General features: G+C 37.1%; 1 protein-coding gene across 6 annotated transcripts in view; it reads left to right on the top strand.

Moving 5' to 3' along the window:
* The window catches only part of PCMT1 (protein-L-isoaspartate (D-aspartate) O-methyltransferase), a 77539-nt gene that overhangs the window by 21790 nt on the left and 30071 nt on the right, over positions 1-25678 (top strand). For 4 of the 6 annotated variants that reach the window (XR_004957584.1, XR_004957585.1, XM_036247967.1 and 1 more), the window contains 4 exons: positions 13206-13310; positions 15575-15695; positions 17844-17929; positions 21363-21532. Coding sequence is in view for 3 of the 6 variants with exons in the window: in XM_036247967.1 (XP_036103860.1) it covers positions 13206-13310; positions 15575-15695; positions 17844-17929; positions 21363-21532 (482 nt within the window). In the remaining 3 variants the exon portion in view is untranslated. Of the gene's footprint in view, positions 1-13205; positions 13311-15574; positions 15696-17843; positions 17930-21362; positions 21580-25678 lie in introns of all 6 variants that reach the window. The other 2 variants (XM_036247968.1, XR_004957586.1) reach the window with 2 other exon arrangements.

A 25678-nucleotide genomic window follows, 5' to 3' on the forward strand; every position in this document is an offset into this window, starting at 1 on the left:
GGGTCGTGCGGGAAGCGGCCACTCGATGTGTCCATTTCGTGTTGATGTTTCTCTCTCTCTCTCTCTCTCTCTTCCTCTCTCTCCCTCCCACTCTACCTGAACAAAGATGGAGGAATGTCCTCGGGTGAGGATTAAAAAAAAAAGCCTAACTTATTTTTGCAACACAAAAATTTGGGGTTTCTGCAGAGAGAAATAATGTTATAAACAAAATCAAAAGAAGAAAACTGAGGGAAATATTTGTAATACATAAGACAGCACAGGTTTTAAAAAAAAGCATAGCCCTGGCCAGTTTTGCTCAGTGGTTAGAGCGTCGGCCCGTGGTCCAGAGAGACCCAGATTCGGTTCCCGCTAAGGGCACATACCTTGGTTGCAGTTTGTCCCCGGCCCTGCTTGGTTGTGTGGGTGGCAGCCACTTGATGTGTCCCTTTCATGTCGATGTTTCTCTCTCTCTGTCTCTTCCTCTCTCCCCCTCCCACTCTATCTGAACAATACTCTCTTCTGAGCTAGAGAGTTGGATGACTTAGAGGGGGCTAGGAGTGAAAAATGTCCTCGGGTGAAAATAAAAAAAATTTTTTTAAAAAGCATAGGTCAAATTTTCACATATCCGTGTATGTATGTAGCCTGCAAAGTAAGAAGTAAAAGACCAGTAAGCCCAAAAGAAAATGGGTAAAGCACAAGAATGATAGTTCATAGAAGAAGAAATACAAATGGCATTGACATATAAACAAATAAAAAGATGTCATCTTCACATACGTTTAGTAAATTGCTGAACGTAATTAGTACTACAGTGAAATACCATTTTTCAACTACGAGATAGATCATCAGGTTAAAAAGTTTGATACCTTGTTATTGGGGATCACTTAGTAATGTCCATACTGTACATCTGAACTAATGTAATATTGAATGTCAACTGTAATTGAAAAATTAAAAATTTTTAAAAAGTTTTGATACCTTGCCCTGGCTGGTGTGGCTTAGTGGTTAGAGCATTGGCCCTCAGACCGAAGCATTGTGGGTTCAATTCCAGGTCAAGGGCATGTACCTGGGTTGCAGGTTTGATCCCCAGCCCTTGTTGGGGTTGTGCAGGAGGCAGCCAATCAATGTGTGTCTCTCACGTTGATGTTTTTCTCCCTCTCTCTTTCTTCTTCCATTCCTTTCTATCTAAAATCAATGGAAAAGTATCCTCGGGTGAGAGTTAATAAAAACACCAAAAAGTTTGATACCTTGTGTTGGAAACTGAGAGTCACATACTTTTTTTTGGTGGGAGAGTACATTGATAATGTTGGAAGGCAATTTGGCAATCTGTTAAATGGGGAATATACCTTAGACTCTCCAGTTTTGTTTCAAGATATTTATACCATAATGTATTTGTACAAATGTAAAATGACTTAAAGATAGTCATTGGCACATTATTTATAATAACAAAAATAATAATATTCACTAATCATCTGCTAATAGTGGATGGTTAATAAATTATAGTATATCCATACAGTGAAATACTGTGAAGCTTTTAAGTGAGGAAGCTCTGTGGGTATGAATATGGCAAGATCTTCAGGAAACAATAAGTATAAAAGTAAAGTACAGAAGGGTATTTAGAGTATTTTTTTTATATACAAACCCACAAATATATCACTTGTGGACACATGTCTTCCTATAGGCATAAGACTAACACATACTTCTTCTGAGCTAGAGAGTTGGATGACTTAGAGGGGCCAGGAGTGAAAGTGAGATGTGCGTTGCACTCTGCATCCTCTGTATGTTATCAATTTCTTTGTCGTCTTTTTTTTTTTTTAAGCCATGGAACAGGAATGGCTTTATTATACATTACCTATTTAAATAAATTAATGGTATTTTAAAAATGTTATAGTCTTAAAATTTCTGCCGGCAGTTTGAATTACTACCTAAAATGGAAGGTTTACATAGAAGCATTCACTTAACCCTACAAGTGTTTTTGGAGAATTGGTATGCAGCCTGTTTGGGAAATTGACTGGAGGAGTATGTTTTTAGATATTGAGGGAAATACTATATGATTTGCTTTTTTCCCTTTGAAATTTGGTGCTGAGTTAGACACTAGTCTAGTTCACTGCCAAACAAAACATGGCAGTAACCCTATGGGCAAAGGATGCATTTTTTTTTAAACAAAAAATAACGGTTTTATTAAGATATAATTCACATACTATAAAATTCACCCATTTAAAATAGTCATTGGCACGTTATTTATAATAACAAAAAATAACATTTAAAGTATGCAGTTCTATGGGTTCTAGTCCATTCCAGAGTTGTGTAAACATCACTACTACCTAATTTCAGGACATTTTCATCACCTCAGAAAGGAACCCTGTACCCAATAGCAGTTCATTTTCATCCCTCATTCTGCCCAGGTCCTGGCAACTACTAATCTGTCTTTTGTTTCTTTGTCTATTCTAGACATGTCACATAAATAGAATCATACAATATATAGTCTTTTGTGACTGGGTTTTTATATTTTGCACAATATTTTCAAGGTTTTCTATGTTGTAGCATGCATTATACTTAATTTATTTTTATTGCTGTATAATATTACATTCACAGATATACCACATTTTGTTTATTCATTTGTCAGCTGATGGACATTTGGGTTGTTCCCATTTTGTAGCTACTATGATTTATGCTACTGTGAACATTAATGTACAGGTTTTTGTGTATGCATATATTTTCAATTCTCTTGGGTATATACTTGGAATATGATATGGTGTATGGAATTCTATGTTTAACATTTTGAGGAATGGCCAAACTTTTTCCCAAGGTTGCTGCACCATTTTACAATCCCACCAGCAATGTACAAGGTTTCCAATTTCTCCATTTCCTTGTCAGTACTTGTGATTGTATGCTTTATTTATTTTATTCATCCGTGTAACTGTGAAGTTGTACTGTATTTCATTCTGGGTTTGATTTGCATTTCCCTGATGATGATAATGTTGAGCATCTTTTCATGTGTTTATTGACCATTTGTATATCTCCTTTGGAGAAATATCTATTTCTTTCCATTTCTTAGTTGAGTTATTTATCTTTTAATTGTTGAAAAGGATGCATTTAAAATTTTTTTATTGTGATATAATGTGCATAGCATAAAATTTACCATCTTAACCATTTTTAAATGTACAGTAATGTTATGTGCATTGACTTTTGTGCAACCCTTCTCCAGGACTCTTTTCATCTTGCAAAACTAAAGCACTATACCTATTTAAAAATAATTCCCTATTTCCTGTTCCTCTCAGCCCTGGCATGCACCATTCTATTTTCTTTTTCTGTGAATTTGACTACCCTTGGTATCTCATAAGTGGAATCATAAATATTTGTTTCTTGTAACTGGTTTATTTCACATGGCATAATGTCCTCAAGGTTTATCCATGTCATAGCTTGTGTCAGAATTTCCTTCCAGACAGGATGCATTTTTAATCATTTACATTTTCTGAGTAACCTGTGTTTCTTTTTTTTTTTTTTTTTAAGACATTTTTTTTTCTTGATTTTTTAGAGAGAGAGGAAGGAGAGGGAGAGAGAGATAGAAACATTGATGAGAAAGAACATTAATTGTTGCTTCGTGCATGCCCCACCAGGAATTGGGCCTGTGACCTGGGCATGTGCCATGACTGAAAATTAAACCGGCGACCTGTTGTATCATTTATTATGTAGATCTTAAAAATATTAAAAGAGAAACAGAAATTGAGGAGCAAAGAGAAATGACATCTTCGTTTAATGAACTTTAAAATTACAGGCTTGGAAGTAACTACAACCCTAAGATATTTTACAAAGTCTTAATTAAAATTGTGATATATACAGTGGACAAGAGTTTAAAACCAACCTGTTAAAATGGCATCCTGGTAGCAGTGAGCACACTCAGTATCCAGGTAGTGAATTCTAAATACCATTTCTCTCTAAAAAAGACTAGAGCTCCTTGGAGAAGTGACTGAATATTGGAAAGTGAGGAAGTACTCAAAGGCAAGTGGGGTAATGTCAGAAGGACATAGGAGCAGGTTTGAAGAGACTTCCAGAGACCACATTGGAGACAAGTTAAGAATAAAAAAATGATAGATAATGAAGACAATGGATAGTAACACAGTGAATTAAGAAATAAAAATCTTTGAGTCCAGCCCTGGCCGGTTTGGCTCAGTGGTTAGAACGTCCGCCTGCGGTCCAGAGAGACCCGGGTTCGGTTCCCACTAAGGACACGTACCTCGGTTGCTGTTTGTCCCCAGCCCTGGTTGGGTTATGTGGGTGGCAGCCACTTGATGTGTACCTTACACGTCGATGTTTCTCTCTCTCTCTCCCTCCCGCTCTATCTGAACAACAACAAAAAATCTATGAGTCCATAGAAATTTTTTTTAAAAATACAGAAAAAAGTGAAAGACAGAATAATGCAATTAATAAATGTGAAAGGAGTAATAGAATTTTAAAATAACTATTTTGTATCTCTGGCCAGTGTGCCTTAGTCAGTTGGAGCATAGTCCTGTATGCCAAAAGTTGCAGGTTCGATTTTCTGTCAGGATACATACCCAGGTTGCAGGTTTGATCCCCAGATGGGGCACATGTGAGAGGCAACTGATTGATGTTCCATTCTTATATCAATGTTTCCCTCTCTTTCTAAAATCAATAAAAGCATTCCTTAGGTGAGGAATTATTAAAAAAAATTTATTTATATTAAAAATAAATAAATCACTGTTTTGTAATTATCAATGTGATAATTGATAATTGAACCATCAGTTAATCTAAAACTATTAAAAGAAAGGTGGTTGAGCCCTGGCCGGTTTAGCTCAGTGGTTAGAGCATCAGCCTTGGTTTGGTTCCCACTAAGGGCACGTACCTTGGTTGCAGTTTGTCCCCAGCCCTGGTTGGAGCCCTGGTCGTGGTCGTACGCAAGGCAATCATTCGATGTGTCTCTCCTACATTGATGTTTCTCTCTCTCTCTTCTTCCCTCTCTCCCTCCCGCTCTATCTGAAGATAAATACGCAAATGTCTTCAGGTGAGGATAAAAAAAGAAAAAAAAAAAAAGGAAAGGTGGTTGGGGAATGAAAATATCCATATAGTCTCAAATGATTATATATTGTTAATTACAAAGATAAGGATAGGCCTTGAAAAGAAAGTGATTTACGAGTGGCTGAGCTTGGCAAGTCCAGTGTTGAGATTGCCCAACATGTGCTTCCTAAAGTGATGAGTGGGATGCAAGCCCTGTGTGGTGCTCTTGATAAAAAGTCTTTGATCTGAATCTAACCTGAGGAAACTGACACATCTAGAATATGGGGCATTATGTAGGACAACCAGATGGGAGTCCTTAAAGGAGTGGAAGAACAGAGAAGTGGAGATGGAGGAGAGTTGGGGTAGAGAATATTCTAGATTGGCAGAGGCAGTGCATGAACTTTGAATGGATTGGGGGGGAACAGCCGTAAAGGACATTTTGAGGACAAAAGAGGAAATTTGAGTATGGTACATGTGTTGTATGATCTAAATTGATGATTTTCTTGAGCATGGTGATAATGGTGATGTGGTTGTGAAGGAAGATGTCCTGGTGTGTGTGTGTATGTTTATATTTGTGGCAGATGCATGCTGAAGTATTTAGGAGTAAAGTATCATGATGTCTATTTTGTTTTTGTTTTTGTTTAATTATCCAGCTTTATGTTTCCAAATGGGTGCACTGGGGATGTTGCCCTTTTAAATCCTGCTATGGCCACACGGTCTCTGTTGACATGTTACCCATGTCTCAGGGCAGAGGACAGGATGACAGAGGCACTGTTAAATCTCATCTCCTTTTTTCAGTGTGGAAAATGCTACTAGGATCTGGGGGACTTTAATCTTTGTAATAATTTGCTCTATTTTTGGCCATGGTGCCTGGAAAAATGAACCTGTCAGCATCTTTGTTCCTATCCCTTTGGGGAAGAGAGCTAGGGAGGTGCAGAAGGGCAATCAGAAGCTTGGCTGCCCATTGAGCCCCTCAGCATTTGCTCCTGAGCAAAGACAGTCAGCTCAAGTAATTAGAGTCTGAGTCCTGACGAAGGTACTTTGTTCGAAGTTCAGTTACAGGCTGGGATGGAGAACTCCGTATGCCCACTTCCCTTGTTAATAGCTTTGCTGACCTTCTCCAAAGAAAAAATTATTAGAAGGTTGAGTTATGATCTGTTTTTTGTAAAATCTCATCAGTCCCTCATTTACAGCCCTGTATTTCAACCAGTTCTAATTACCTCTTAGAATATATCTCTCCTAGCCCTTGGAGAATAATATTTCAACCCCTGATGGAAGCAATCATGCATCCTTCTTGGTTTGAAAGCTGATTGTGACATCATGCACACAAGTCTCAGTGAAAGCCCCTCCCCTTTCCCAACAAGCATGTAATCTTTATTTTCAGGGTTCTCCAGGGCTCTAAAGACCCAGAGTCATTTGTTTTTATTTTACCCTGGAAGATGACTTTTCATGGAGGATGTTGAATGTCAGGAAGCTAATGAGGAAGTGCAAAAAATTGCATCTCTAGCGGTCATATTCTGCATCTCCCCAAGGAGGTTCTCTCCTTCCTTCTCATTACTCAGCATCATTTGAAGTCATTGGCCATCTTCTTCCTCCACATCTGGAGAGTAGGCTGGTTCAGTTCAGAGTCCACTGGGGTGGGAGGAGGGAGGTGGACCCAGGAGATGGAGTTCTTGTCTCGCTTCTACTTTATCCTCGGACCCTCTCCCTCCAGGCTCCAGAGTGGGGAGGCAGCTTGGAAAGGCACCAGAGACATACGGGGAAGCAACCTCTCATGATGTCCATTGTTATTTTTTAAAATATATTTTTATTGATATTTTAGAGAGAGATAGAAACATCAATGTGAGAGAGAAGATTGATCGGCTGCCTCCTGCACGCCCCCTACTGGGGATGTAGCCTGAAACCTGGGCCTATGCCCTGACTGGGAATTGAACTGAGGACCTCTCATTCCATGGGATGGCACTCAGTCCACTGAGCCACCCTGGCTGGGCATGATGTCTCTTTTTAAATCGATATCTTATTTTTATTGAATTTGGAGAAAGAGAGAGAGAGAGAGAGAGAGAGAGAGAGAGAAATTGATTTGTTCCACTTATTTATGCATTCATTGGTTGGTTGATGGTTGGATGTGCCCTGATTGGGGATCCAACCCCCAACTTTGGCTTATCAGGATGATGCTCATCAACTGAGCATCAACTGAGCTACCCAGCCAGGGCAATAAAGTTAAATTTGAAATAATCTCAGACTTCAGAAAAGCTCCAAAGTACAATATCAAGAAACTTGCTCTACTCCTTAAGAGTAAGTTGGTAAAATGACACCCTATTACCTTGAATACTTTAGGGTGTACTTCCTTAAAAAAAGGAAATATGCAATATAACCTATGTAACTATAATATATAACCACCAAAACTAGGACATGAACATTGGTACGCTGCTACTATTTAATCTTCAAACTCCTTTCAAGTTGTTTCACTTGTCCCTGTGATGCCCTCAGTGTAGCAGAGGGTCCAGCAAAATCACCCCTCCTTCAGTCTCCTTCAGTCTGGAACAGTTCCTTAGCTTTCTTTGACTTTCATGTGAAGATTTCAGGCCAGTTACTTTGTTGATGTCCTTCAGTTAGGGTTGTCTCATTTTTCCTCTTGATTAGATTCAGGTTGTGGCTTTTTGGTAGGAATATCACTGTCAGTGTACAATTTTGATTTGTCCCATTTCTAAAGATATGGCAGTCACTTGATTAATGTGGTTTCTGCCAGTCTTTTCCACTGTAGAGTTAGTTACTCTAATTGTCTTTTTTTTGTTGTTTTTTTTGGGGGGGGTTCTTTTTATCCTCACCTGAGGACTTTTTTGCATTTTATCTTCAGATAAAGCGGGAGGGAAAGAGGGAGAAAGAGAGGAGAAACATCGACATGAGAGAGAGAGACATATCGAGTGATTGCCACCCACACGACCCCAACCAGGGCCAGGGACAAACTGCAACAGAGGTACATGCCCTTAGCAGGAACCGAACCCGGGCCTTTCTGGTCTGCAGACTGACGCTCTAACCGCTGAGCCAAACCGGCCAGGGCTCTAATCGCCTTTTTTAACACCTGATGATATTTTGCCATTTATCATTAGGTAGAGTGGGAGGGAGGGAGAGAGAAACATCGATGTGACAGAGACACATCGACCAGTTGCCTCCCCCACGACCTAACCAGGGCCAGGGACGAACCGCAACCAAGGTATGTGCCCTTGACTGTAATTGAACCAACTCATTGGTCCGAGGGCCGATGCTCTAACTGCTGAACCAAACGGCCAGGGCTCTAATTGGCTTTTACAATTAATTACCTTGTGAGGGGTTACTCTGAGATCATATAAATGTCTGTTCCTTATTTGTATTAGTATGGTTTTGTGGTTTCCTGTCTAATCCTTTTCTATATTTAACTTTCTTTTTTGACAGTGAGAAAACTGGTTCCATTTTCCTCACTGTATTTATTTTTTAATCAATCCTCTTGTATGTAACCATTTCCCCACTGCTATCACTGTCTTCCTCTATCCCACACATTCTCCCGTCTCCACTATTTCAGCTTTTGGTACCTGGCAGTGATCAACCGTGTGTACAGAAACACTCATCTAGCTTGGGTTTCTGACTCTTGTTTCAGTCCATTCCCCAGTGTGAGCACAGATGCCCTCCTGACCCTGCTTCTAACTGGGCAGCATCTACCCTCTCGGCCACCTGGGTATGGGCAACTACTTTGCTTAGCCCAGCTTAATGGCTATAGGATTAACCTGTTTAGAAAGGGAAGCAATGGGACAGGGTAATAGGAGAAAAGGGAAAGGAGGGCGTTAACCAGCTTTTTTTGACTAACCAAGTCATTTCATTCTCTAATCAAGCAAAGGAGGGAAGCTACCACTCATTGAACAAGATTTCCTAAGACAGAGTTTACCAAAACACCAAGGACCAAATACAAGTTAAAAATCAAATACTTGTTCATTTTACCTTTGTAAATGGCAATGAAGTACCTTAAAGAGTAGCAGCATCAAGTCATTGTGCAGTAATGGTTGACTTTTTCTTAGTTTAACATTATACATTTCATTTGTCAGTCCTTTAGAACTTATAAAGTACTTTTTTAATACATCATGAGTTATATTCACAATGATACTTATGTGGAGAAGGCAGAATAGGAACAACTGTTTTATGAGAAACAATGAGCTAAAAATAAGTTCCAGTGTCGTCATCAGGCTAATAAATTCAGAACCATGGAGTCCAGAACTCTTTCATAGTACGGGTGGTTTTCACTCTTGAGAAAAGAATCTCTTTCACAAGAGAATCTATATGATTTCTTTTTGCTGAACTATTTTAAAGCAAATTTCAAACATAATATTATTTTATCCTGAAATACTTTAGTATAAATCTGAAACACTTTAGAAACAACTACAGTACCTTACTCTAGTCCATGTTCAAACTTTTCCAGGTATTTAAAAAAAATTTTTTTATAGTGATTTTCTTAAATTAGGATTCAGCCCTGGCCAGTTTGGCTTAGAGGTTAGAGCATTGGTCCAAGGACCAAAGAGTTGAGGGTTCGATTCCAGCCAAGAGCATGTACTTTGGTTGCAGTTTGATCCTTGGCCCTGGCTGGGGTCATGTAGGAGGCAACCAATCAATGTGTCTCTTTCACATCGATGTATCTCTCTCTCTCTCCCTCTCTCCCTTTTTTCTCCCTCCCATGCTACCTGATAGTCAATGGAAAAATATCCTCCGGTGAGAATAAGTAAATTAAAAAATTAGAATCCAAACAAGGTGCGTACATTGCATCTATCTAATCTTTTTAGTCTTTTAAAATGTTAATAGGCCCTTTCTTTTGCCATTTATTTATTGACAAAACTCGTTCATTTGTCCTATAGAATTTCCCATATTCTGAATGTGGTTGTTTCCTAGTGGTATTTAACTTGTTCCTTTTTTTTTTCCCCCAAGAACACTCCATAATGGTTTTTCCTGTTGCATCACAGCAGGATGTACATAATCTATCATTTGAATGATTAGAATAAATAATCTTAATTTTTTTTCATTAAGCTATAATATACACACAGTAAAGTGTACAGATTGTAAGTGTACAGCGTGATGAATGTTTATATTTGTACCTATTTATAACCACTCTCCAGGTCAAAATAGAGAACATTTCTGGTACCCTACAAAGTTCCCTCATGCCCTTTACTAGGCACATGTCTTCAGAGAAACCAGTATTCTGGCTTTTATCACCTACATTTGTTTTCCAAATAGGGAGTTTCCAGTCTAGCCTCCATTATGAACATTACTTGTTTCTGATGATTAAAAACATTTTTTATTTTAACAGAATTAGACTTTCAGAAATTAAGAATACAAATAATTTTCATATACTTTTTACCCATATTCCTTTGAATATTATCATTTTACCATATTTGCTTTATCATTTATTACTTCTTTCTCTTCCCCCTTCTTCCCTCTTCCTCTTTCTCTCTCTCTTTCTCTATATACACAACATACATATATATATACAAATATATATATATATTTCTTTCTTTATGAACTTGGGGAGTTATTTGCAGGCAGAATACTTTTTACCTTTAAAAATAGGAATTCTCTTAATCACAGTAGTTATCAAAATCATGAAGTTAACATTAATACAACACTGTTAGTCCAAGGTACAAACCTTACTTAGATTTCATTAATTGCTCTGGTAATGTTCTTTATAGGAAAAGAAAATTGCAGATCAGGAGTTTCATTCACTGGTCATGTCTTTTTAGTCTTCTTTCATTTGGAACAGTTCCTCAATCATTTTTAAATTGATTTTAGAGAGGGAGGGAGGGAGGGAGAGAGAGAGAAAGAGAAACATCAATTGATTGCCTCCCATAAGCATCCCACTGGAATTGAACCCACAACTTAGATATTTGCCCTGACCTGGAATCCAACCCTCAGACCTTCTGGTGCATGGGAGCATGCTCCAACCACCTGAGCCACCGGGCCAGGGCCTTAATCCTTTTTCTGCTTGTTTATTAATTCCCACCTGAGGCTATTTTTCCATTAATTTTTTTTTTTTTTTGATAGAGTGGGAGGGAGGAGGGGGAGAGAGAGAGTGAGAGAGAGACACATCAATTAATTGCGTCCCACATGACCCTGACCAGGGCCTGGAATCCAACCTGCAACACAGGTAGGTGCCCTTGATCGGAATTGAAACCGAGACCCTTCAGTCCACAGGCTGATACTCTTAACTACTGAGCCAAACCTGCCAGGGGTCAATCTTTTCTTTTACAGTCTTGAAATTTTTTATGAATACAGGGCAGTTATTTTGAAGAATGTCTCTTAATTTAGGTTTATCTGCTGTGTTCTCATGATTAGATATAGGCTATGCATTTTGCCTACAATATCCCAGAAGTGATTTTTTTTAGCTCATGTCATGTGATCTCTTTGTGTCCCATTGATGATGTTAACCTGATCATCTAATTAAGGTAGTGTCAACTAGGTTTCTCCACTGAGAAATTTTCTTCTGAACTCCACTGTAAAGTTTTAGTTTTCCCTTTTATAATAGTGTCTTGGGCAAACACTTTGATATTATGTAAATATCCTGTTACTTCTCGAATGATAATCCACTGGCTTTAGCATTCACTTATAATTTCTGCCTGAATCATTTGTCACTGAAATGGTTACCAAATGGTGATTTTCTAAGTTTGTCATTTCATCTGTGTTTATTAGTTGGGAACAATTTCCCCTTTTTCTCCAATTATGTATGTATGTCTTATTATTACTATGGATTCATGGATGTGTATTTTTACCAACCATATTCTGGTAGTGAATGTTTTATTGCTACAGGATGTGGTGATTTTTAGTGAACACACAAAGACAGCTTTTGAGATAACATTTATTAGTTCTAACCTCATATTTTAGAAAAGCACTGAAATGTAAGTTTATAAAGAAGATAGAGAAGGCTTTACTTCTTGGTTTGGTTCAAAGCCTAACTGTTATTATTTTATTTGATTTATAATTTATATATACTGTAAACATATATAAACAGATATATATCCTTTGGCCCCCTCAATTCCACTTCTAGGAATTTATCCTATAGATATATATTTTTTAATCCTCCCTCAAGGACATTTTTGCATTCAGATAGAGTGGGAGGGAAAGAGGAGGAAGAGAGAGAAACATCAATGTGAGAGAGACATCTTGACTGGTTGCCACCCACATGACCCCAACCAGAGCTGGGGACAAACTGCAATTAAGGTACATGCCCTTAGCGGGAACCGAACCCAGGACTCTCTGGTCCTCCGGCGAATGCTCTAACCATTGAGCCAAACTGGCCAGGGCTAGATATTCTTTATAAGATTATTATATTATCTTACAGATATAACATGAAATAAAATAATCTTAAAAAGTATATGAGATTGGAATTAACTTAAATATATCTCATTAGGGATGTTTAATACATCCATACAAGAATATACTCCTCGGCCATAAGAAAAGAATGAACAAGCTGTTTAAGTATTGATAAAATGTTTCTTCAGGCTTTAGCCAGTTTGGCTCAGCAGTTAGACCGTGGGCCCGCAGACCAGAGAGTCTCGGGTTCAGTTCCCGCTAAGGGCATGTACCTTGATTGCAGTTTGTCACTGGCCCCGATTGGGGTCATGTGGGTGGCAGACACTCGATTTGTCTTTCTCACATCGATGTTTCTCTCTCTCTCTTTCTCCCTCTCTCTCTCCTGCTCTGTCTGAAGATACATGCAAAAATGTCCTTGGGTGAGGATGAAAAAAAAAAGTTTCTTCAGGATATAATAAATGAAAAAAAATACATCTGCATTCGCTTGTATATACATAGAATGCATATGTCTGGAAGGAATAATAAGAAACTGGTAATATTGATTGCTTTTGGGAGAGAAACTGGTTGGGGAATGGGGATAATTGGAACGAGGTGGGATAGAGACTTTTCACTGTAAATCCTTTTATAACTTTTGACTTTGAATTAATTAAATTTTAAAAATTCACACACTGGAGATAAATTACTGAAACATTTTAACTAAATGTAAGAATTTAAACAACAATAATTTTCTTATGTAATTCCTGTGTGGTATTATTATATAATGTTTTCATTGCCTAGGTAGATGACAGTAGTAGTAACATTGTTATGAAGTTGGCAATTTTATTTATATGCCATGGTATATATACTTTATATCCTTGAAAAAATTGAATATTTGCTTTATTTTCTTTTGGCAGCACGCATATGCACTAGAACTTCTCTTTGATCAATTGCATGAAGGAGCTAAAGCTCTTGATGTAGGATCTGGAAGTGGAATCCTTACCGCATGTTTTGCACGTATGGTGAGACCTTTATGTTTCATTCTTGCCCCAACAGAAGCATAGTTCTACATGTGCTGCATCTGATTTGACTGTATATTTATTTCATTAGCAGTTTCTGAAGGTTTTTTTAAAAAAATTCTACCAAGATAGCAGTTGGAATGTGTATCACTAGATTTTTTAAAAAATTATTGTTGTTGTAAGTGACAGAACATTCTGCCCAAACTGGCAGAGCTAAAAGGGAATTTATTTCATTTATATAATGGAACCATCTTAAGGTATATCTAGCTTCTTGTGTTGCTGGATCCAGAAGATGTTATTGACAATGTATTCTGTGTGGTTCTTGGTTTTGTTTTGCTTTGCTTTTCTCCACATGTTGTCTTCATTATCAGATGAACTCTTCTCTTGTCATCACAAGATGGTATCCAGTAGCTCCCAGACTATATTCTTCCAAGTTTTCATGTGGCAGAAAATAATAGAGAGTCTGATACCTAAACGCTCCTGCAGGCTTATTAGGAATGAGGGTAGAGATTCCTTTACGTTAAGAAAAGTACTCTTAGAAAAATGCCTTGTTTGTTATACTTCAACTTATATTACCACAGGCTTATTTAGTAAATGACCCCCAAAGTATAAGTCTGGAGACCCACTCAGGCACCTTGAGGAAAGTTTCGTCTGTGCTCAGATAAATCGAGTTAATTATGAAAAATCATGTCCCTGGAGGCTAGATTGGAAGGTTCTGGCTTAGTTAAATTGGGATTTATAGATCCATCTTGGACTAGAATCCATTTAACTTGCTACAAATTATAATCAGTAGACCACCAGCATGTAAATTCCAAGGATATGGGAATTTTAGTCTGATTTTTTTTCCTTGACATATCTTAAGCATCCAGAACAGTATCTGGTACATAATAAGGATTCAGATAGTTCTGTTCAGTATTTTTTACTTATTTTGTAGAAGTTAAGCCCTCACTAATGGGAAGTCAGGGATTTTTGTTTTCAAAGCTTAGAAATAATATTTAGTGAGCCCTGGCTGGTTTGGCTCAGCGGTTAGAGCGTCGGCCTGTGGTCCAGAGAGACCCCAGGTTCAGTTACCGCTAAGGGCACGTACCTCAGTTGCAGTTTGTCCCCGGCCCTGGTTGGGTCGTGCAGGTGGCAACCACTCAATGTGTCTCTTTCATGTCGATGTTTCTCTCTCTCTCTCTCTCTGTTTCTTTCTCTCTCTCTCTCTCTCCCTCCCTCCCTCCCTCCCTATCTAAACAAAAAATGGAAAAATGTCCTCAGGTGAGGATTAAAAAAAGAATATTTAGTGAGATATTTTCTATACTTGACATATTTATTGTTCCAGAGAAAAATTTATTTTTTAAAAATCTAAATTTCTGTGTTATCTTTTTAAAAATGATAATTTAAGTTAATATTTTTTACACATTTAGCACGTGCTAGTCGGTGTTCTAAATGCTTTTCATGTATTCTCTTACTTAATCCTCTCATCATTTATGAGGTATGTACCTTTTACTCCTCATTTTATAAAGCTGAGGAATCTGATTTATAGGATAATTTGTTAAGGTTATATAGTTGTAAGTAAGAAATGAAACTTAGATGTATAATCTGACATCAAAGTCTTGATTGTGTTAAAATTTTTTATAATTAATATTTATATTTGGGGCCTTTGTATTTTATACTTTCCACACAATGGCAGTAGAATCAGGTGTAGAATCCCTATAAAATTATTTAAATCCCTATAAAATGTTATACAGGGTTTGTTTTTTTTTAAATCCTCACCTGAGGATATGTTTATTGATTTTAGAGGTAGGGAGAGAGAGAGAGAAACATCAATCAGTTGCCTCCCATATGCACCCCAACTGGGATCAATCCCACAACCTTTTTGGTGTACAGGAAATGCTCCAACTGAACCACCTGGCCAGAGCTGTAACATTTTAATACTTAATGTCACACATCTAGGTATTATTTGAGTAAAAAATGATTGCATTAACTACCATTTAATATTGGCAATTAAGTCCTCCATCATGGTCCTGGATTTAAAAATTATAAATTGAAGAATGATAGCATTTTTCCTAGTGTTACAAGTTTTTATAATTTATTCTAGCTTTTTATTTACTGAATTATAATTATTCATAATTGAGAAAGTTGTAATTGATAAATAATGTATAATAAACTGGATTATCTTCATTTCTTATTGCAAAATGTGACTTTATATAAGGAAACACTTCAATGTTACTTTAGAAAGATGGATTTAGACCAGTGAGCTATTGAATTATTCTCATTTCCAGGTTGGAGCTAGTGGAAAAGTTGTAGGAATTGACCACATTAAAGAGCTAGTAGACGACTCAATAAATAATGTCAGAAAGGACGATCCAACACTTTTGTCTTCAGGGAGAGTGAAGCTGGTTGGTGAGTATCAGAAAACTTAAAAAATTTTGTCTCTGGAGAATTTTTATTTTCAGAAGGTCCCCATGCAAGTTAAATAATACTCAGAGCTAAGTACTGCATTTTTAAAACATTCACTTTTAAGTACTAAGTAAGAAAAACAATACTTAAAAATGTTATATTAGTTCTTCCTTGACCATGGGTGACGTGACTGTTAACTATTTCAGAAAGTGCCCATGTTGAGTTCTTTCTTCATTGCTTTTTCTTTTTTTCAATATGTTTTTATTGATTTTTTAGAGAAAGAGGAAGGGAGAGAGAGATAAAAACATCAATGTAAGAGAGAAACATCCATTGGCTGCCTCCTGCACGCCCCCTACTGGGGATTGAACCCGCAACCCGGTCATGTGCCCTGACCAGGAATCGAACCAGGACCTCTCAGTCCATGGGACGATGCTCAATCCACTGAGCTATACCAGCTGGGCATTTCTTCATTGCTTTTTAGGAAGTAATACCAAAGTAATACAAGTGTTCATTATAAAAAAATGTGAACAATAGAGAGATGTGTAAAATATAAAGGAAAGCCCCTCCTTTTCCATTTTAAGTTTTCTAGACATATAAATATATGTATGAATAAATTGAACAACACATATTGTCCTATAGTTTGCCTTTTTCCAGTGAGCAATATACAATGGACATATTTTCATAGGGACACATTTTGTGGGTTATTTTTTGTTTGTTTGTTTGTTTCTTTATTGATTTTTAGAGAGAGAGGAAGGGAGAGAGAGAGAGACAGACAGAAACATCGATGAGCAAGAACATCAACTGGCCGTCTTCTGCATGCCCCCCACTGGAGATTGGGCCCACAACCTGGGCATGTGCCTTGACCTGGAATTAAGTCAGTGACCTCCTAGTGTATGGGTGGATACTCAACCACTGAGCCACACCGGATAGGCTAGGAACACATTTTGTATTGTGAAAAATAAATGTTAAAAATGCATAAAATATAAATGTAAAGCTTAATAAATATCTGTTTAATCATCAGACTGATCACTAAATGAAACATTATTCATACCTTGGAAGTCCTCAGCTTCCTTTTTCCTCATTATAACTCCCTCCCTTCTCCCTAGTGGTAACCAGAATCATTACTTCTGTGCATTTACTACCTAATTGTACTTCCAAAAACAATGTTTCATTTAATTTTGAACTTTAGGTAAATGAAACCATGCAGTATACATTCTATGATGAATGACTTCTCTCATTCAATATTATGTTGCCAAGATTCACCCATCTTTTTGCATACAGTTTATTTTTATTGCTGTATAGCATTCCAGTGTAAAAACATCACCAAAATTTGTTAATTCTACTGTAGATGGATATTTTGGATTGTTTCTAATTTGGGGATATTCACAATGCTGCTGTGAACATATGTGTACCCAAGTCCAGATTCAAACATATATATACTCATCATGCAAGCAGTCACTTCTGTAGGAGTGTTATTATAGGTTCACAGGATTACCACAGATATTGCAAAACTATTTTTTAAAGTGATTGAACCAATTTACATTCCCATCAGCAATGTATCAGGGTTCCTATTGCTCTACATGTCTACCAACATTTGGTATTATTAGATTTTTCTTTTGCCCACTTGGTAAGTGTATTAGCATTTCGGTATCTTTTTTTGTGAAATGCCTGTTCAGATATTGAGTTGTTTATATTTTTCTTTGATTTGTAGAACTTCTAGAAACTAGCCCTTTGACTATTTATGCGTATTATAAATATCTTTTTCCACTCTGTGGCATGCCTTTTCACTCTCATATTGGTACTTATTTTGATAAATAGAAATTCTTAATTTTACTTAATTTTACTTAATTTTTTCCAGTGCTTTCTGTGTCCTTCTTAAGACTACTCTAAAGTCATGAAGATATTCTTCTCTATTATTTCTCTGAAGCTTTATTATTTTAGCTTTTCACATTTAGGTCTTTGATTTTCCTGACATTGATTTTTGTGTATGGATTAGGTGTAGGGGGTCCAAGTATATATTTTTTCCATATGCATATTCAGTTGTCCCAGCATCATTTATTTTTTTAAAAAACATCCTTTCCCTGCTTTAAAGTGTTTGCACTAGGTAGTTCTGTCTGGACAAGTATTGAAAGCATAATTTTTTTCTTTCAGTGGGGGATGGAAGAATGGGATATGCTGAAGAAGCCCCTTATGATGCTATTCATGTAGGCGCTGCAGCCCCAGTTGTGCCCCAGGCAGTGAGTTGTTTCTTTCTGTGTTTGTGTACTTCATTCAACTAAAACTCTCAAAGATTTGTAGAGAAATGACTTCTAGATGATGTTCAAAATATAACTAGATTTTTATGTCATGCATTTTAGTTACAGTTAGTAGGTAATTTTTTTCCCATATGCAAACAGTTGTATAAATGACATCAAGATTACTAAGTCACAGCTCCTGGCTGTCTTTTGAAATAGTGTTTGATATAGCAAAGAACTTGTGTACCAGTGGAATTGGGGAAGTCCCTCTGGAGTTCATGACCTGATATTCTGGTATTCATTTCGTTAAATACCAGAATATACAAGACTGTTAGGTGCCTGGGAGAGACCAGGAAGTATTTGTCATACATTTTACCCTCACAAAGCTTATCTCCTAGAAGAGATGTATCATACATATAACAGGAAAATTAGTGATGTCATATCATATGATTAGCACAGGAGATATATTAAATGAAAAAGAAAACCCTACTGTAGGAGTTCAAAGTAGCAAAAGAATTTTGCATAGTGTGGTCAAGGAGACTTCATACTGGAATGGAGCTGGAACTGATCTTCAGAATAGGAGAATTTGCATCATTGCAATGAGAGGGAAGGATATTCCAGTATTGTATATTGTAGTATAGTCAAGAAAATATATTAAGTACAAAATTGATTTTTCACTTTGTAAAACTCTGATAAGCTTATGTTGGCCCTTAATAATCCTTGGTTAAGGACTTTAGGTTTCTATTACATAGGAGTTTTACATAGTTCTTGACTAGATAACTAGTGACATTGTCTTTTCTGCCCAGTCTCATCCACTCCCCAACCTGGAAAGGGTTCTTTTTGTGTGTTTAGATCAGTTATGAGAAGATGGAATTTGGGAAATTTGTTCTAATCATTGACTTGCTAATTACTGGCTAAATGACTTTGGGAAAATCACTTATTTTCTATGCCTCTGTTATCTGTTGTTTTTTCAAAAGGCTAAACCAGGGGTTTTCAACACATTTTAATTGAAGTAGTAACATGATGTAGAAAAGTATACAAGTCAAAAAAAGAGAGAGAGAAAAGTGTACAAGTTAAAAATGAATAGCTGAAATAATTTTTTTATATGAACACATGAACAGGTGTGTGTGTGTGTGTGTTTTAACTTAAAAAAGAATATTGGCAGCCTAGTACAAACAATTAAAATCTGAACTATAACTGTTTCTAAATGAAGAGGCTTGGGTGCAGGACTCATTTTCTCCACTAAGACCTTGAAATGATCTTGAAGGACATTTTTAGCATTAGCCCAATATGATTTTAAATATAGTAGCACTTCTAAGTATTATAGGGGTCTTATACACATGCTGAAGGGGTTTTTCAGTTTTAAGATGACAGAGTATAAAGATGCTTATGCTCCTCTTGGATGTCACCCCAAAACAACTAGAAAAACAAGAAACAGGAACTCAGACTCTATGTTCAACTGTCAAGGAGATTATACATGCAGTCCTGAACTCTATGGAGTATGAAGATAGAAAACAGACTCGGGAGGGTGGAGGAAGCAAAACCAAAGAGACCACAGAGGCTACTATCAATGCAGAAGCAGTTTGCTCTGCAGACCTCTGAAAAGGCTTAGATATGGGAGGCGTCAGGACCTGGGAAATTAGAGATGAGGCCTGGGTCTGAAAAGAGGGGCAGCAGCTTGAAATTCTAAGGAACAATTAGCCCTAAGTCCTAAATAAGAAAATTGCCAGGAACTGAAAGCCATGATTCTATAGTTTGAAAAGATCTATTGAGTGTACAGTACAGTGGATTTTTAAAAGAAGAAAAAGGATAAAATAACCACAATATTACTATGAAATTTCAGAACACTAAGTACAAAGAGAAGATTCTAAAAGTTTCCAGAAAAACAAAATTGATAATATGTTAAGGATTGGTAATCAGAAAGCATCCAACTACAGAATAGCAGCATTAGAATCAAGGGCAGGGGAAGAAACCATCATAGTTCAGAACTGAAAATTATTTCCAGTCTTGAATTCTGTACCCACACGTATTGCCAAATATGTAGAATAAAGATAGTTTTTGATTTGCAAATCTCAACCACTCTCTTTAAAAATATTCTATGCACTCACAGAATACTTATGGAGGAGTTGCTTTAATCATATCAGTAAAAAATGAGGAAGGAGAGAGACAGTAGGAAAAACTAAAACTAGGATGCCATGGTATCTGGGAAGGTAGAACATCTTCGGGTGAGAGGTGATGACAGTTCTCGGTATTACTGTGAAGAGAAGTCCCAGGATGAAAGCTGTGCAGCAGACCTAGAGAATCACCAGGCTAGATTTGGAGCAGGTGGAAGAAGGCACTAGAAAAGTCTACCCAAAAAAAGAAAACACACTAATTAGATAGGTTTAACTAAAAATTTCATTGAGAAGATGTTGGAACGTCCAAAGGTTTAGAAACAGTTAAAAGGAAATCTGAGTAAAAAAAATAAAAAGCTTCAGTTTTTTTTTGTTTGTTTGTTTTGTTTTTTAATCCTCACCCAAGGATATTTTTTCCATTTTTTTGTACAGATAGAATGGGAGGGAGGGAGAGGAAGGGAGAGAGAGAGAGAAACATCGACGTGAAGGGACACATCGAGTGGCTGCCACCCGCACGACCAACCAAAGCCGGGGACAAACTGCAACCAAAGTACGTGCCCTTAGCGGGAACCGAACCCGGGTCTCTCCGGACCGCAGGCTGACGCTCTAACCGCTGAGCCAAACTGGCCAGGGCAAAAGCTTCAGTTTTTAACTGCAGGGAAACAACTATTGTATAAGAAAGGAAACAATCATTGACTACCTCTTGGCTCAGATGCATATTGTATTTACACAGTCACAACTGAAAGTGATTTAAATAAAAAATTATGATATTGGTTGGATTGGGGGAAGAAGAATATATGTAAGAGAGCTCAGTCCTCATCTATAATGTAATTTGAAATAAAAAATTAAATGTGACTACAGTTAATTCTAAATTGTACATTTGAAAGTTGCTAAGAGTACACATCTTTAAAATTCTCATCACAAGAAAAAAATTGTAACTTTGTGGTGATGGATGTCAGTTAAACTTAAAATGTGGTAATCATTTTGCAACATAATATATCAAATTGTTATGTTGTGTGCCTAAAAGTAATATAATATGTCAATTATATCTCAACTTAAAAAAATAAAAGTCATCCTTTAGAAATAAACACTTCCAAATAAAAACGTAAGGAATGGAAAACAAGCTAAAAGGGTTAAAATGACTGGATTTAGGAAGCAAGATTGGGGTAGAGAGAAGCAGTCTGCTGTTTTTCATTATAAACCTTAACATTTAGAAACAACTCAATCCCATGGACAATGAATGCTGTCTATAGACAAGTAAAATGACTATTAATACAAAATCTATAACTTGGTGTGTATGTGTTGTCTTCTTTTTCTTTTAGCTAATAGACCAATTGAAGCCTGGTGGAAGATTGATATTGCCAGTCGGTCCTGCAGGTGGCAATCAGATGCTGGAGCAGTACGACAAGCTACAGGATGGCAGTGTCAAAATGAAACCTCTGATGGGAGTGATATACGTGCCTTTAACAGATAAAGAAAAGCAGTGGTCCAGGTGGAAGTGATTTTATCTTCTGCTCTTTCTTCTTCCACACATGCAAGGTGAAAGGGTGTGGATTTTAAGACATTAGACTGCAAGAGCTGCTTTTTTGGTTATTACTTTTATGCCACTCCATTTTAACATCAGAAATTCACTACATTAAAAATGTAGAAAATTTTTGCATGGTCTGCCCTTCTTTTGGTTTAACTCACATCTTTGGGGAAGGGAGGGTGAGACTTGGTTGGCACAAAGGTAATTTTTTTACAGAGGCTTTCAGCCACAGGTTAGTACTGTCATAGGAGATTTTATCATCAGCCACTCTGATTCTATAATTACAAATCATTTTTACAGCTGCTGTATGGGCATGGAAGCAAAGGCTTTAGTTTGAAGAGAAGGAGCCATCATTTCGTGCCCCAGTTCAGTCTCTGTTGTAGCATTGCTGTAAAGAGAAAGAAGGGAGAAGTTATTCTTGTCCCAGTTTTCCAAGGTGTCAGAATCCCGGAGAGGACATTCTTCCTCTCAGCTTGATTTCTATTTCAGTCAAGTTCGTAGATGTCTGACATCCTGTGCCTGTTTTATATTCAGCTGTTGTTTCAGAACCAGCCTAACAAACTTATTGCCATTCTGTAGAATGGGCCAGCCAGTTTTTTAACCTACTTTAAGTTCCTGGGGAAGGGTGGGGAGTCTCTAAGCTCAAAGGGAGTGCCCAGGTCTCACAAACCCACCCAAAGGTCCAGCAGCATGCAGCACAGTCTCCGGCACAGCATGGCTCATTATGACGCCCGTTTTGTTGTATGTCTCAGCATACTCTGAATATTTTCTTTGAAGCCAAGATTTCTTCCTCTTTCTTCTTTCCCCACTCCCTCCCAAGGGGAGGGGTGCTATCAGTAAGTAAAAGTGACATTAGCTGAGACCACTTGGAATCAAATGCCAAAATAAGAAAGGTTTTACAGTTTCCTTGTTTTAAAACCTATTTTTATTTGACAGGTATTTATTTTAAGATAATTATTTTCTTAATAAGTAACATAGTGACTGTAAGTTTTTGTTGTTGTTGTTGTTGTTTTTATCCTCACCGGAGGACATTCTTCCATTTTTTTGTTCAGATAGAGTGGGAGGGTGAGAGAGGAAGAGAGAGAGAGAGAAACATCGACGTGAAAGGGACACATCGAGTGGCTGCCACCCGCACAACCCAACCAAGGCCAGGGACAAACTGCAACCGAGGTACATGCCCCTAGTGAGAACCGAACCCGGGTCTCTCTGGTCCACAGGCCGATGCTCTAACCACTGAGCCAAACCGGCCAGGGTGTGACTATAAGTTTTATAGATCTTTCAATTTTGTTTTCGAATGAATGTTTAATTGCAAAAATGGTAATGAATGTAACTCAGTTTGTTCAAACTGAGTTTTACTTTTAACTAAATTCTGATTGGCTGTTTCTAGGATATCTTGTTAGAAATTGCATTTTATTCTTCACCTAATGTAGTAATAAAGTTATTTTCTTTGAATTCTGATCTGGAGCGCAGTCACTTCTAAAAAAAAAAAAAAACACTAAAAATTTTCAGTCTTGTTAGTTAGAATCAGAGGTGGTTATTAACAAGTAATTACAGCTGTCCTTCACTTTGCTTCTAGTATGGTTATACCATTATATAATTGTATGACTGTTATTGTATAAAGGGGGCAAACATATCACTGAAATTTTTCTTTTTATATACAATAAATATTAGTATTATTAAGCATTCTACCTATAATTTAATGAAAGACAAAAGGTGTTTTGTTTTGATAACCAGAGGTGAATTTTTAATAAAGCTTATGAAACTTAAACTTCAGGGCCTTTACTTGCTTAGGGTCCTTCCTGGCCTTATACCTAATATTATATGAATAGTCTTGTTTTTAGTTTTCCTTTTTATTCCTCTTCATAAAGAGGTTTCCCCTCCCACTATATAAGCTTTAGGCTTCCATAATACCTGTATTCACCCCTGATAAAACTAAACAATTTATATTAAGTTTAGAATAATTTTTAAATTATGGCTAATTATTTGGTCAGTTACCAAATATTTAAATGTATATATACTTGTTTTTTTTTTTTGGCCTTCAGCTTTTTAAAACATGGAACAATTTTACATGTATGCATCATTGGAAACATTTCTCTTGTTGTACTAGTAGGACTTTTGAATTCTTTTTATTGTAAATTTTCTATTTGTTCAGCATCCAAAGATGTAGTTCCAATTACAAAGATAATCAGTTACTTAATTCCGAATCTTAAATTTTAAAGAATATGAGTTTAAAGAATATAAAGGTAAAACAAAATTGTAAAAAAGACAACTGCTATATTAAAAAAAATTTTTGCCCTGGCTGGTGTGGCTGAACTGGTTGGAGCTTTATCCAATCACTGGAAGGTCATGGGTTCAATTCCCGATCAGGGCACTTACCTAGATTGGAGGTTTGATCCCCAGTTGGGGCATGTATGAGAGGCAACTGATGATGTATCTCTCACATCGATGTTTCACTCTCCCTCTCTCTCCTTTTGTCCCTCTCTAAAAATCAATTTAAAAAAATTTTCAGACTATGAAAACTACTGGAAAATAGGATGTTTGAAAGGGTAAAACATAACAGTTAACTTAAAATCTTAAGAGACCATTAGTCTGCTATTTCTATTTGTGTTCATAAACTATCCAGGATCCAGGCAGGAAACAAAGTATTCAGCTAAGATATTGAATTGATTTTAATGAAGGGACTATTTAAAGGAATGTGGGAAAGGTTATGGGAACAAGTAAAGGAAGTTGACATACCCAGGGACCAGGGACACCAAGAATAATTTGTTTTGTTGTTAAATATTTTTTAGTTTCAGGACCTTCTTAATACATTCATTAATTCAATAAGTATGTGTGTGCCCACTGTACTTGGCACTGTACTAGTTCAGGAATACATAGCTATGACTTTGGAACTGACCATTCTTGTGGAACTTACAGTCATGTGGGAGACCCAAAAAATCCAAAGATGAAGACAATGGGCAATTGCAGGCATACCTCATTTGATTATGGATTCACTTTATTGCACTTTGAAGATACTGTTACTTTACAAATTGAATGTTTGTGGCAACCCCGGGTTGAGCAAGTCAGTTGGTGCCATTTTTCCAACAGCATTTGCTCACTTTGTGTCTCTGTGTCACATTTCAGTAATTCTCGAAATATTTCAGACTTTTTTATTACTGTATTTGTTATGGTGATCTAGGATCAGTGATTTTTGATGTAATAGTTTTGGGGTGCCATGAGCTATACCCATATAAGATGATTAACTTAATTGCTAACTGTTGATTCTGTTCTGACTGCTCCACCAACCAGCTGTTCCCCCATCTCTCTCCCTCTCCTTAAGACACATGAATATTGAAATTAAGACAATCAATAAACCTACAATGATGGCCTCTAAGTGTTCAAATGAAAGAAAGAATTGCATGTCTCTCACTTTAAATTAAAAGCTAGAAATGATTTTTTTTTTTTATCCTCACCCGAGGACATTTTTTTAAAATTTTTTATTCAGATAGAGTGGAGGAAGAGAGAGAGAGAAACATCGACATGAAAGGGACACATCGAGTGGCTGCCACCCACATGACCCAACCAGGGCCAGGGACAAACTGCAATCCAGGTACATGCCCTTAGCGGGAACCGAACCCGGGTATCTCTGGACCGCAGGCCGACGCTCTAACCGCTGAGCCAAACCGGCCAGGGCAAAAAGCTAGAAATGATTAAGCTTAATGAGGAAGGCATGTTGAAAGCTGAGACAGTCTGAAAGCTAGATTTTTTGCACCAAGTTAGCCAAGTTGTGAATGCAAAGGAAAAGTTCTTGAAGGAAATTAAAAGTGCTACTCTTGTAAACACATGAATGATAAGAAAGTAAAACAGCCTTTTGCTGATATGGAGAAAGTTTTAGGGGTCTGTATATAAAAAAACAAACCAGCCACGTTCTCTTAAACCAAAGCCTAATCCAGGGGAAGTTTCTAAATCACTTCAGTTCTTTGAAGACTGAAGGAGGTGAGGAAGCTGCAGACGAAGTTTGAAACTAGTAGATGTTGGTTTATGATGTTTAAGGAGAGAAGAAGGCATCTCCATAACATGAAAGGGCACGGTGAAGCAGCACGTGCTGTTGTAGGTGCTGCAGTAAGTAAT

Source organism: Molossus molossus, unplaced genomic scaffold, assembly GCF_014108415.1.
Source record: "Molossus molossus isolate mMolMol1 unplaced genomic scaffold, mMolMol1.p scaffold_m16_p_8, whole genome shotgun sequence".
Lineage (NCBI taxonomy): Eukaryota > Metazoa > Chordata > Mammalia > Chiroptera > Molossidae > Molossus > Molossus molossus.